Source organism: Alligator sinensis, unplaced genomic scaffold (assembly GCF_000455745.1).
Source record: "Alligator sinensis unplaced genomic scaffold, ASM45574v1 scaffold915_1, whole genome shotgun sequence".
In the NCBI taxonomy this organism is placed as follows: Eukaryota; Metazoa; Chordata; order Crocodylia; family Alligatoridae; genus Alligator; species Alligator sinensis.
The window spans coordinates 283,426-298,520 of NW_005842597.1; the positions used below are offsets into that span (position 1 = coordinate 283,426).

The 15,095-nt window shown below is 42.8% G+C and overlaps 1 protein-coding gene across 1 annotated transcript in view; it reads right to left on the reverse strand.

The window, feature by feature from the left end:
• Nucleotides 1-15,095, reverse strand: part of RELN (reelin) — a 479,029-nt gene that overhangs the window by 223,551 nt on the left and 240,383 nt on the right. The window contains exon 10 of the mRNA XM_025214714.1: nt 13,163-13,403. Within this exon, the coding sequence (XP_025070499.1) occupies nt 13,163-13,403 (241 nt within the window). The remainder of the gene's footprint in view (nt 1-13,162; nt 13,404-15,095) is intronic.

Genomic DNA, 15,095 nt, shown 5'->3' on the forward strand with positions numbered 1-15,095 from the left:
TTCGACTGAGAGTTTCATGAAGGTCTGGCAATCTAATCTGGAACTGCTTTGTGGGAAGTTTACTCAGTGCTTTTTGCCAGAGTCTTGTAAGCTTACATGCGTCACTTATCTGTTTGCTGATGCACAGCAATTCATGTTCAGGAAAAAAGGTGTGTAAAGACTATGAGACCTACAATGTGCAAATTGCTGAAACACTGGGTGGGGCAGAAGTGTATGAGTGTTCACAGATATATTTGTAACATCTTTTGGAACGCAAATGTTCACCATTTTTCCCGTTCGTGAGATAGAATAAATTCCTGATTTTGAGAAAGTTAAAATACTTTGAATGAAACCAATGTTCATTGTAAATGGCTGGGCATAGTTGTATTTTTGGAATACACAGGAAAGCATGCAATGTGTTAACAGAGCAAGTTAGTAATTAGCAAAATAGACAATAGGTTGATTTGGAGACTATACCACAGTAGGGTGCTCCTATCCACTTGATGGGTGGTGGTGGGAGGGAGAAGGGGAGTAGACAACATGCTTAGAATCCTTCAAAAAACAGAAAAAATCCACAGTACTTAGCACATCTCTAACAACCTGAGCCAGTTTTATGAGGACAGTGTTTGATTTTGGTAAGGACATACCTCAGTGATTTTAATAACACTTTTGAGCAGTGGCAGGATAACTGGAGGTTCCTTACTTGTAACTAGAGTTCTTTGAGATGTTTACCACAGATTTATGCACTTCAAATGGTGGACATTTCTCAATGTAGTGCCTGCTAGAGCCCTTGAATGCTCTGACAGTGAGGTTATGAAAAAAGGTATGCTGCCTTCTGCTGTACCATTTCTTCCATTACCTCCTTGAAATCAAGATTTCATCAGGATTCATAATAACAAGGGATGGTGGACAAGGTGTGTGAATATGCAAAGTCAAAGAACTCCAGTAACCAGGAAGTAGTTTTCCTTTCTTCTTTGAGCATCCTCTGTATAGTCCCTCTTTGCAGTGATTAGCAAACAATGGACGGGAGGAGTCGGGTCCTGGTTCAAAAATGAAGGGATGTCTGTGTCACTAGATTTAGTGCTTGGCAGTGACACACTGAGGGCCTTGGCAGATGTAACAGTGATTACATGATTAACATTACCTGATAAACTGTAACATGCCATACAATTGGCCATTTTTGGCAAACCAGCCACATAGAAGTTCCACAATTAATTTGAAACATCTTTATGGCTGATTTGTATCATACTTTACTTTGAACATCTGGCATGTGGAGCCCAACATCAGGCTGCACAGTGTGGCTTTAAATGTCCCTGCATGTTGGGACCCCACTGGCTCCCCGTGGCAGGGACGTTTAAAGCCACACAGTGCAGCCTCATGCTGGGCTGACAAGTTGGTGGCACAGGGAGCTGGGGATGGGGGAGATCCCTGAACCACAGTTTTCTATTCCCCAGCATGTGTGCAGCTGGCTGTACATGTCATTTCAAGGTGCTCTGCTCATGCAACTGGGAATTGGGGAGCTACCTGATCTACAGGTCCCTGCACATATGTAGCTGCATGCCTTGGCAGACATAGGATGGGATCTGAGGAATTTTATTCCTTAACTCAACAATTGTGCATCCTGCCATGACAGACCTTGAATGTCTGAAAGAGTCATGTTACACTAGGGGGTGATATCGGAGGCAAAACAGCACCTGACTTACATGCCTTGAACATCTGGCATGGTTGGATGCACATAATTTCAGGGATATTGGATAAAATTCCTCAGACTTATTACACAATTACATTAATGTCTGCCAGTGGCCTGAGAGATGTCACAGAATCAGAGAAACGTAGGGCTGGATGGGATCTCAGGCTGTTGTCTAGTCCAAATCCCTGCAGGATCACTGCTGACTAAACCATCCTATACAAGTATTAACATAGTCTTAAAATTTCATGAAAAACCCTTTAGCATAGCTACCAGGCCCAATGCCCCAAAACATCATAAAACACCTCAGTTTGCCATTGGTAAAGCAGGGGATTGAGGGCACTGTCAATGCCCTTCCACCACAAGGACAAAAAATTGTCATGATCACTCCACTCTTAAACCAGAAGCACAAGAGTAGCTATGCTATTTTCTGTTTGGAAGGCAGCATGTGCAGAGCAAGCATGGCATTTCCGAGGCCACCCTCTATCTCTAGCCTCTAGCCAACCAGACTACAGAATCATAGAAAATTAGGATTCGAAGGGACCTCAGGAGGTCATCTAGTCCAAATCCCTCCTCAAAGCAGGACCATTCCCAACTAGATCATCCCAGTCAAGGCTTTGTCTAGCCAGGTCTTAAAAACCTCCAAGGATGGAGATTCCACCACCTCTCAGGATAACCTGTTGTAGTGTTTTACTACCTTTCTCATGCAAAAGTTCTTCCTAATATCTATCTTAAAACTTTCCTTGCTGCAACTTGAGACCATTGCTCCTTGTTCTGTCATCTGCCACCACTGAGAACAGTCCAGCTCCATCCTCTTTGAAACCACCCTTCAGGTAGTTGAAGGCTGCTATAAATCCCCCTCAGTCTTCTCTTTTTCAGACTAAATAAGCCCAGTTCCCTTAGCCTCTCTTCAGAATTCATGTTCAACAGCCCTCTAACCATTTTTGTTGCCCTCTGCTGGACTCTCTCCAATTTGTCCACATCCTTTATGTAGTGGGGTGCCCAAAACTGTACACGGTACAGTACAGTACAAGTAGTCTGCAAGCCCCTGACTCCTATCCCTTCCTGCCTCTACTTTTATAATCAGTCAAGCACAGAAGGGGAGAACGAGCAGTTGGACTGATTCTAGAAGGGTTTGAGCAGAGTTGTTCTGAGAATCAGTTTGCCCACTACTTGCTTAGTATGTTTCGTGTTCAGCTGTATCAAGGTAATATTTATGGGCAGAGGTGGCTCATATGGGTTGGACTAGCTAATGTCCCCACTCTCAGAGTCCTAACTAGTAGCATGGACATATCACTAAGTTCTGGAGTGTGCACTTCTGATTTGCCCTGGTGCTTATGAATCTAGGGAAGAAAACTGGCATATTTATAATTTGTTTAACATAGAAGGCAGGTGTTTGGGTAAGAATCTAGGCTAAAGGCAAAACAACACTTTATCTGTTTGAAACATAGTGAACATCATGACTGCCATTCAAAGGCATGCAGCTCACTCATTTGCCTGACTAATATTGTTCCTGCTATGAAAGCAGTTTTAATTGATTGTGGAACAGTGCAAAATTATCCAGAGGCTCAAATGGAGCTTTCATGTGTGCAGATTTTATGATGGATGTTTTTAAAGTACACCATGTCCATCCCTGTTATACATTTTTACTATTTGTATGCAAAGACAAATTTGTCATCTATAAGAACAGGGTGTGTTTAAATAGCTGATAAGTGGATGTTTATAAAGGCTATGGATTGACCTGAACCCTTTAACTGAATTGCTAATTGTTTCAGAACAGCATGAATTGATGCCACACGTGTAGGTCCATGTTTGCCACACATCCACTTCACAAACCTAGTCCATATGAGACCGTAGCACTTTCTAGTTGACTGTTCTATGGCATTAAGTAACACTTGTTGCACCTTGAGGCTAGGGACAGAAATTACACATAAACTGGTTTAAGTGATCAGAAACTGGTTTAAATCTGTAACAGAACAGAAGCTCAGTGCACATAAGCCAGTTTCAAAATGGCTGAAACTGGTTTAAGATAAACCTGGTTGAATGGAGTATCAGTCTGAACTGATTTGGGACAAACCAGTTTATGAAACTTCTGTCCCAGACCCCTTTCTGGTTCAGGTTAAATCTGAGTCCCTCAGCACCCCAGCATTTTGCAGCTCTGGGCTGGGCTGTGCTGCCAGCTCCAGAGAGCAGGGTTGGCCTCACCCCTCTGCTCTCTAGCTGGAGCAGTGAGAGCAGGCTGGCAAGAGGGTTGTTGCAGGGACAAGTCCGGCTGGGGATGCAACCCAATCTTCGGGGGGAGGACTACTCTCACCACCCTGCCAGGCAAATCCAAGTTAGGGTCTGTGACCAGAGAGAAGAGCTAAACACTGCTTCCCCAGCTCAAACTTACTGTTGGCTGCAACTGCAGACTACCAATCCCAGAGGCACCTGGAAACAGGAAGAGGAAGTGATGAGCAACCTTTCAGAGTCCTGCTGCTATAATTCTGGACTGCAAAGCCCAGAGACCTTGGGGGCAGCAGGAAAAGGAAGTAAACATGCAGCCAGAGAGCTATGCTCTAGTGTCCCCGGTTTCTAGCTGTCAGAAGGGCTGGCTCCCCCCTGACAGGGCCGCCGCCATTGGCGGGGGGGCCCCCCCCCAGATTCAGGAGGCACCAGTCACTCATGGCCTGAGCCACTGCAGGCATATGATTACATTTCCTGAATCAAAGGTAAACGTCTGGTCACTTTTGTTTCAATTTAATCTGTGCAGCTTAGACTAACCTGCAAAGACTGAATTGATTCAGTCTCAGGCTTTTTGACTGTCTGTACCTAGCCCTACAGAGCACAATGTTTTAGGGTCTATTGAATCCTATAGCCTAGGCTTTCAGAGGCAATGATTGAGTATCTGGGTAATAAATCTTGCCTTATTAATGATGCAACAAATTTGGAACATTAGAAGTCTGTATATCCACTTGGAAATTTCCACAAGTTCTGTATCCCATTGTTGTGTCAGCTGTCCTGAAGCTACTAAGATAAATGTCGCCCCATTTCACTTATCTTTTCATCATCCTCTGAGTAAATGGAAAAAGAATAATGGAGGGGAGGGGGATGGGAGAGAAGCATCAAAAGACCCTTCCGCCAGGTCAGGAAAAAAGCATCTGTTAGGAGAGACTGTCTCTGCCTATTCTCAAGTAGGATTGGAAGCAAATGGCAAATGAATATATTTCTGGAAACTACCACAGGTTAGAGCTATCATCTATCAACACTTTCTTTATTGACTACTCATACAACTAGGTCACAATTCTGCTTAGTAGATCTGTCAAAATATTGTCCTTGCCCTTGAGGTGAAGAGCAACAGGATAGATATTTTGCTCTTTATATTAATTCTGTAACTCTTAGTTCTTTGCACAGGTGGGATAAGAGAAATCTTTCCTGCTTGTTGATATATAACATTGTCTCCTGTGTTGTCTATGCTATTTTCCCTGGATGTGAGACTGCAAAGACTTGAGAGACAAAGGATCTCTCTCAGCTGTAAAGTTTACATACAGTCTCTTTCCCAGCAAACACTAATGACCTTGAGCTGTCAGACTGCAGTTATTCCCCCACCATACCTCTTACGTTAATTGCTATCTCAAACTGCAGATCCCTCTTGGATCTGACACAAAGGCAACTGGAGGAACTAGAGGATCAGGCAGGCATAACATCTTGAAAAGCAACACCCCTTTAATAGGGGAAATTGACGGTGTGATAGGGAAGTCTCCATGGAAACATGAACGCTTAGCCAATTCCTTGTGTCATAGGAATGGAAATCCAAGGAAGGACTTAGTCTAGGAAGTCTTGTGGTTCCATTAGACAATGATTGTGGACCTATATCCTGAACTTTAGGGCAGGAATTCTAGTAAACAATAGTGCTGTCATAACTGTTGCTGCTTTGGAGTTGTCTCCAGATCTGATGCTGCTAATTTTAATTTACTTTTACCCTGATTGGCACTCTTCAATTCAGGATCCAATGCAGATGGCTGTAGTTCTAATAGATCAATTAACCTTCTGAGTGCAACTTGTCCTTGATAGTGGGATTCTTCCTATCTCTTGTGATCTTTTTTGGGAATGAAGAAAATTGAGCCAGTGGTTTCTCTTATGGCTTAGGTTTTATCTCTGAGGCCAAAAACAGTGGTATCTTCAAAGTTTTAACTATCATCTTCAATGATTGATGCAATCATAGAACTAAAGTGTAACAACTCATGAGTGCAGAGGTTCTCTTCTAAGGATAGGTTTTCTTACAGTGTACAAAAAAGTCAATATTTTATGGGAACGCACTAGCAGGACTATGACATGAAAGTCATAGGAAGTGATTCCTCCACCTGTTCAGCACTGGTGAGGCCTCACCTGGAGTATTGTGCACAGTTTTTGGGCACCGCACTTCAAGAAAGATGTGCACAAAGCAGGCAGTCTAATGGAGATTATTATGAAAATTATTGTTAAAATTATTATGGTCCAGAAAATATGATCAATGAGGGCAGATTAGAATACCTGGGACTATTAAATCTGGAGAAGATTTGATAGCAGTCTTCAAATACAAAGAGGATTATTACAGAGGATGATGGGGTTATAAAGGGGATGTACCCATAGGCTAGGGACAGATATTAAAAAAGCCTGAGCCTGAATTGATTCAATCTTTGCAGGTTAGTCTAACCTGGCTAGGCTGAACCAGTTTGTAACCATACAGACATCCCCTCTGGACTGAGGAAATGCAGGCACATGTCTGGAGTGGCTCAGGCTAGAAGCTGGAAAGTGCTAGAGCAGCCCTCCTTACCCTTCCACACTGCTGAGCTGGGGGTTGTGGTGTGTGGCCAGATCCCAGCAAGATACTCTGATTAGGGAGGGATTCCCCCCTCCCCTTGCTGCTCCTCTAACCAGCGACAGAGCCAGCCGGGAATTACACAGTATTTACTTATACAGTGTTTATCAGCCCATCAGCAAAACAAAGGCCTCTCTCATTGGTTCAAGCTCTTCTTAAACAACTTTTTCCAAGGAAGGAATAGAGGGACATTACCAGCTACCTGTTGATTAGCAACAAAAAACCCTAAGCAGACACCGTCCTGTCTGCCTTTGTCCTGTCTACCTTACACAGACACCTCTCAGCATTAGCTAGCATACCACATGCTGGCTATGGTCCGTGCTATGGAAGAGAGGAGGGAGGGATTCCTGCTTGAGTGGTGAGGGGTGGGGGACAGGGAAGTGGGAAGCCAGGTAGACCCTGCTGTACCTGCAAGTCTCTGCCAGAGCTCCAGCCAGGGAGTAGAGGGGGCAGTCCCAGCTCTGACATGGAGCTGAGAGCCCCGCCCAGGGCTGCAAAGCATCTGGGATGCTGGGGGATTCTGGTTTAAGTTAAACTAGCAAGGGGTCTGGGACAGACATTGCATAAACCAGTTTGAGCCAAACCAGTTAAGTCTGATACTACATTCAACCAAGTTTATCTGGTTTATGTGCACTGAATGTTTGTTCTGTTACAGGTTTAAATCAGTTTCTGATCACTTATACTGGTTTATGTGTAATGTCTGTCCCTAGCCATAGTGAACAAGATAAGTAACCATTTTAAATTGTACGAAGGCAAATTTAAATTGGATATTAGGAAGAACTTTTTAATTAACAGGGTGCAGAAGCACTAGAACAGATTACCTAAAGAGGTTCTTGAATCTTCATCACTGGCAGCTGTTAGATATAGCTTAAATGTCACTTGGGTGGGGTGTTTGGGAATACCGGGCACATCTACATGAGATGTTACTGCACAGTAGCAATGAGCTACTGTGCCATAGCTCATTGCTATGGCACAGTAGCATTGCCAGGCACTAACTGTGACACAATGCTACTGTAAAGTAGTAACAAGCTACTATGTAGTAACTCGTTGCTCCTATGCAGTAGTGTCAGAAAAAAAAGTGTGGGGACAGTAGTGTGCAGTAATGCAAGGACTAAATGACTGAGCAGTAACAACAACACCGTCTGCTGCTCATGTAGACCTAGCCACTGAGAACTGTATAAAATGCCCATGAATGCAATGATGAGTACTGCTCTTATAAGGTTTCACTTTCTGGGATGGACCTGTTGTCAAAGAGATTCGTTTTCCCCTTTTTTATATCAGAAAGAAATATACATGCTTTTTAGTTCTCTCAACAGTGTTTGCCAACTGGCAAGTTTCTACAAAGCTCTATGTTTGCAACCTCTAATACATTTGAAAAACATGCACTATATCAGCTGCTTTATTTAAAATAAGGCAGAGAAAGAATGGATATATAAAATGGTTCCAGTAGAAATATAAACTTTTTCTTTTTAAAAAAGTGCCCTTTCATTTATTTATCTCTGTTTCTCTTAGGAATCCACCCTTTTTGTCCTAAGCAATTAATCTATTTTATGCTGTAATAATTGGTATAAGATTTGATGCTCCACGGTGCTCATATGCACAAACTAGACTGTGTTAGTTACTCTATGAATATTAATATCCAGGAAGTCTGATTGATTTTTGGCAGTGTCAAATAATTTGATAGTGGAAAACCATTGGTATAATTAACTTAATTTCAGAAATAATTCTAATATCAGTCTACACAAAATGCTAATTGATCAAGAGTGATATTTATAGGACCAAACAAGCTTGGATGTGAAAGGTCTTAACAATATGAAATGGAAACAAATGGAGTGATAAGGATCTATGTTGGCACTGCTTTTGTGAAAAACATGTTCATTTAGAGAAGGATGATATAACATATGTGATGGTATGGTGATGAAATAGTAAAGAAAGAATTGGAAAGAAGTGAAGGTAAAACCAAAACTTAGATGTTATAAAATCTTTTTTTTCGGTAACACTGCCATTACTTTTCCAGTATGACTTTTAATACACTTACTGACAGGGGCTTTCTACACTGGGAAAATGTTTCAGTATTTAACTTTAGTAGATACCAATGGTTCTGTTTCAGGAGGGTTAGCAATACTTAGAGCCACAGTAGTAACACGTCCCTAGTTTTTTCTTCTATTTCTAGGTCTTACTGAAAAGTGATCATGTGAGGTCTGGACAGTCAAACAAATGATAGCAGTTAAGAAGCTAGGGGTACCTTGTCTGCTCTGTCTCAAGACAAGAGGATCCTACATCACAATAATTTGGCAGTTGTTCTGTTCTGCCTTATATTAGCTATAACTTATCACAGGACAGAGTGGACACAGTTGCTGCAGAGTAGCTGAAGTGTGGCAAATTTCCCCTCCTGCTTCCTGCTCCCAGGTTCAACTGAGGGTAATCTGTTTGTCTCTCTACAATTGAAACTGATGCCTGTAGAAGTGAGCAGCAAGGATACATAGGCGATCCTGACATTGCTAACACCAGAAAACTTCAAGTGGTGCTAGCAATTGTGGGAATTTTAAAGAAAAGGTGTTTAGTGTTGATAGCACTAATAGTGTGGGAAGTGTCTCTTGTCTATTTGTACCAAAAGTGTGTGTGTGAAGAGTTGAGATTAGCACTGTCTTGAGGATTTTTAACAAAACCTAAAGTTATAGGATTTTCACTAACTTTTGGGTTTTGTTCTAGACTTGAAAGTCACAGCAACTTTGTCAAAAGTTTTGTTTTTTGTCTTACAAACTTACAGAGGTTAATGAGATTCTAAGTGTGTTTAAATACAATTTTAACAATGGAATTTGGGGGGCTGGAAAGAGGAATGGTTTTGGGAACTCCTTGCAGTAAAACAGTACGGTTATTTTGTACAAAGTTCCATGAAGTCTGACAGCCAAATTTTGCACAAGACAGCACAATAATTGTATTCAGTTATTCCATAAAAATACTATCATGTTATCCTCATCTTGGGGGCTGGGGTAACACAGGCGCTAAAGCTCACTGTTGACAACCCAAAGGTTGCAAATTTGAGGCCATAGCAGAAGTGCTCATATCACAGCCTGTCAGATTGTAATGAATCTGCAAATTCTGCTAAATAGCTTGTCATAAGGACATGAAAAAGGAAGGATCCTCATCCTCATCAAACTGATATTGAACTGAAGAAATATGCACAGACAAGTGACAAATTTCAGCTGGAGAACTAATTGACAAGCTCATTTAATTTATTCTCAGCAACACAATGTAGGTTTGGAGAAGTGGAAGATAAGTAATCCACTCTCCCATCTGATGCAATGTAGATTTTGAAAGGGATTTTTGTAAGAAGTATTAAAAGACACCTTTGTGTTTGCTAAGTCACTCATCTTTATATGAATGTCAATATTAATTATGTGTTGGTGGTAAACAAATGCAATTTAAGTAAATAACCCATGGAACTCTACTTGTGAAATACTTGTAAGTAATTTATGCACCTTTAAGAATAGTTTATTCACCTTTTGCAAAAAAAAAAGCTCTGTAAAGTTACCTATAATTAGGGATCTACTGAATTTATGATTTTGAGGATTTTGTGAAATTCAGCTTTGCCTGTGAAATCTGGGCAATGTCCACAGAACTCGTGAAATCCATGAGCCCTTACTTACTGAGCACTTCAGCAGCTTGCCAAGGCAGGGAAGGCAGCGAGGGCTGCTCAATCAAAGTGCTGCCATCAAGATGGCTGCCACACCCACTCCTTGCCGCTGACTGGCTGCAAGGGCTGCCTGTCATGTGGCCCCCACCCCTCTCATTGGTGAGGGGTGGGACTGCATGGCAGATAGCCCTCACAGCCAATCAGGGGCAAGGAGTGGGGTCACATGACCGACAACTTCTGCAGTCAATCAGCAGTGAGGGGCAGGGCCACAGATGCCCTTTAGCCAATCAGAGACATGGGGGGGCACCATGCTCCATCCATGAAATGGAGGCCTGGGCCTGGATTCTATCTGTGAAATTGGGGGCAGCCCCCAGGAATTAGGTAGGCCCCTAGCTATAATGTGCATACAACTGTTATGGGGCATACCTGCACGTTCCATTCTTGTGCCTGGAAACCTTGTAAATGATGTTATATGAAAAGAAAACTTTAGCTCATGAAAGAAAATTAATTGTATTTTTAAATAGGTATTTTCTGGCCAGACTGTGATACCTTGATTTTTGAGCAGCTGTTTTCAGGGACAGACTATTGAGAAATACATTCTTCATGATTAGTAAGGCTGTTACAACAAAGCGCTGGACTTCTGAAACACTGCTGTATATCAGCTGAGAGATGAGAGCAGTTTTGGGGCATATTAATACTACCTTTGCTTCAATGTATTTTTCATTTGTGAGTTGGAATTATACGTTCTAAAGCAACATACTTAAGCCAGGCAGAAAGTAGGACATGCTGGCATCTTAAGAAAGAAAATAACAATGAAAGAAACTTTCATAGGTAACAATTTACTTTGTAAGATGCTAGGAATAGACTGAATAAAAATAGAAAGCAAAGTTAAGGTAGTGGGTACAACAAACATAAAAATCATACCTGGGAAGTGACTTGACTAAATGGGATGGAAGCAGATACTAAAATCTCATCTGCTGAATTTTTCAATTCACTTTAAAAGGCCCTACTGGGGCAAAGAGGTTAACGTACTTTATCATGTATTATGAGCAGCTTTCAAAGAGCATTTATTTCTGCAAAGGCTCATTAGAGGCTATACAGCAGGTCTGACTGCGGGGAAAAGGATGAAGCCAATACCCTCACCTTGCTATTCTGAACTCCACATCTGTTTCCTGTGTACTTGCCAAAATATTACCAATATCATTAATGGACTTTGACAACACAACTGTTTTTTTTGTGAATGAGAAATAAAATGCAAACAGAAAGTCATCTGCTATTCAAGTTTTTGACATAAAAGGCAGATTCTACCAATCCTCCACATACAGAGCTTCCCTTAAAGCTCACTGGGAGGTCAGTGCATAGACAGTGTGTGAAATCATGCCAATAGCAAATATGTTCATGTAACTGAAGCCTGGGCAGTTATTTGGGCTGGAGGGCCAGTTAGGGAGATTTGGTGGGCTATTGTGGGCAGGGTCAGTACCCCTACCTCCTGCCATGCCGGGCTGGGTCAGCACCCTCCACCTCCCAGCAACAGTTAACCAGAACTCCCTAAGTAGTCCAGGGGCACTGGATGGAGTGGGTGGGTGGGGTCTTCATTGAGACTGGCCGGGACCCCTACAGGCAGGGTGCACTCAGGGATAGGGCTGTGGGTGAGCAAGGAGTGGCATGGGCAGGCAGGGCTGCAATTGCAGGGCTGTGATAGTGCAGGGCCAGGCCTGGGGCACAGCCACAATCTGCTCCCCATGTGGCCCCACACTGTCACCGCCCTGCAATCCTGGCTCCAGCCCTGACCACATGGCCCCATCTCACTCCTGGATGCTGCTTCCTGCCTGCCCATGGCCCCATCCCATGCATCTGACCAAGCGTGCCCTGCTTACTGGTCCTGGCTGTTCTCCATGAAGACCCATTCCACGTGCTCCCTCCAGTGCCTCTGGCAGCAATGGGGCTTGGTGATGGTGACACTAGCAGTGACAGGCTGGAAGGAGCCACTGCCACTGGGTCTTCTGGGAAGCGGAGTCCAGCTAGTGTGCCACCCAAGCCCTACTGCATGCTAGGGGGCAGCAGAACTGGCTGCACATGCCACAGCCTGGCTGTCTCCCACACCTGGGCTGGGCAGGGCTGAGGGACCTGCCATAGGTTGGATAAAACCCCTTGGCAGGCCAGATCTGGCCCACGGGCCTTATTTTGCCCACTCTTGATGTAACCGATAACTCTCCACTTAAAGCAGGGTTAATTTGCATCATAAAAGAATGGAAAACTCCCAAAGGAGTATCTACTACATGTGTGCATGTGATATAGATTCATTACGTTAACCTGAGTCAGTTTTAGAAAAAGCTATATATTTATGTTATTTTGTAAATTTTTTGTTATCAGTTCACTAATGCAATTCAAGATAATACAATTATTTCATAAGAAACACTATCACGTTATCCTTTTCCTTGTCAAAGTGATAGAAAACTGAAGAAATTTGCATGGGTAAGCAACCAGGCAGGAATTAACAGCTGTACAACACTTATGTCATATTCACACACTAACTTACTGTGCTTGGCAGTAGTGCCCTCAAGCACTCTGCACTGCTTTGAGCAAGCTGCCTCAAACTCGGAGCAATACAGCGGTATCCATGTGGCACAGTAAGCCAGCTAATTAGCCCTGCTGAGTGACAGTGCAAATTTGCCCACCCACAGCACTATCCGTACACAGCTATGTTGCTTTGTGTTTAGGAAGCACCCAGTCTGGAACAGCTTGGAACAGCTAAAAAGAAACTAGCAATTTTTTTCCAGTGTAGACTTCTACATGATAACTCTTCTGAATCACTGTAATTTTAGGGCACAACAGAAAAGTTGTATTGCATCAGAAAGACTACACATGACAGTGAGGAGGCCAAATTTTGCTTCTAAGATGATTAGAGAGAAAAAGAGGACCAAATTGTGCAAACAGAAATGGCCCCATATTCGCTCTGACAGATTGTTATCAGTACATATATTAATAGTAACAAAATACCAAACAAAATCAAACAAACCTTAACTGTGGCCCCAGGGAAGAAAAGCCAGTTGCCAGTGTCCACAGGATCAAGATCGTCTTCTAGAACAATTTGTCTGTGAGCAGCATTTATGATCAGAATGTTGTCCAACGCCCAACAGGCTTCATACACATCACCAGCATGCATGTATTCTTGTTTCCACTGAAACTGAACATTCTCTCCTTTGGCGTCTTCAGGAAGGTAGAGTATATGGATAATGGTGCTGACATTGGAAGGTGCTCTGTAGAATAGTGAAATGCAGAATCAGATGGAGATGGAGACTGTGATTGAAGTGATTTACCAAAGGTAATACAGCTACTACATTAATTTATCATGTCAATAAATCTTTTGTGCACATAGGAAATAGTTGTAATGAACACTGAACTCCAAAATAAATCAAGATAATCTCCCTGCCACAAAAAATACATCAGAAAGAGAAAAGAAACAAATATGAACAAAAAATCCAATGGTCTGTTATTATTACTTACTATCAAATTGCCCATCAAGAATGATGGGGTGGGGGGGACGGGGAAAGAACACCGTCACCCAGTGACCCACAGTACCACTGCTCCGCTTCCATCCCCATGTGCCCCCCTGCATCTGGCCCTGTGGACCCCTCCACCCCCCCCACTGCTCCCGGTGTGGCCCCGTGCACCCCCCACACCCACTGCCACTCCACCATGTGCTGCCACTGGTGCTGCACCGCCAGCTCCCCACGCTGCCGCTGCCTCCACCTCTACGGAGCAGGGCTGGGAGGGCGAGGCCAGTGCTGCATGGAGCTGAAGCATATCTGCATGGAGCTGAAGCACTCTGAATTTCAATGGGAGTGGGATTTGGAGCACCTAAAATGCATGTCTGTCCATACCTATTGCCTTCCCTTCACTGGGTAAGTCTAAACTGTTTTCAAGCATACCCTGAGCCTCTGCTTCTCCTCTGCATGCACCAATCCCGGAAATGAGGCTGTTTTCAAACATTCAGCAGAAAGATCAAGAGCAGCTGCCCGAGGTACTCCCAGAAATTGGCCACAAAGAATCCACACGGTAAATGGAGACCTCTGTCTACCTTTGCTGACAGCCTAGAGAATTCAGTGCTCAAACAAGGCACACTTGATCCCACAAAGTACACATGCATTTCTCTTTGAATCACAACAACCCTCAATCTGTTCAAACTGATCCCTTTGCCATTCAGCACAGCTACACCTAACAGTGAAAGCACCTGGAGTGCAGACAGATACAAGCTGCGGTTCCAACAAGGAATACTAGACAAACAATGACATTTTTTCATAATCCTTAGTGTGTCACCATGTAACTGCCCCATTCCCTATTGCCAATTCAAGGGAGCAAATTTAAGGAGGCATTACCAGAATGGTGTATAACTTGACTTTGTATCTCCCGGACTGCAGTGATTTAAATTTGGATTACCTTAACTGCTGGTTCCTATGTTTTCTCCAAAGGTATAAATGTAGCTGAACTACACATTCTGGTGGGGCAACTTTAACCCTGAATTAATACCTACTACTTGATGCTACACAAAGTAGACTGGGTGGCAGATTCTAGCTACAGGGAGCACACAATATACACACTGAAATCTTGTGCCCTTGCTGCACTACTAGAATGAGTGTGATAGGTGTTGACGTACATGGAGCATTTCACAATACTACTTTATAAAATTATTGCTCTGCTTTTGAAAAATATTCACATCTAATATTGATTGTCAGTTTAGAGGTATGAATATTGCAATAAAAGTTTTAAAAATCCTTGTTCATAATCCTTTATACTTGCATGTAAACCTGTTTGTTTGAAAAATGGCATAATTTACCATCATTTTGTTGTTATAGCAATGTTGGAAATCAAGTCTTTGCATCAAACCATAAAATACTTTTATTGAACATCCATCCTACCCAAGTACAAACCTGCCACACAGAAATTATTGT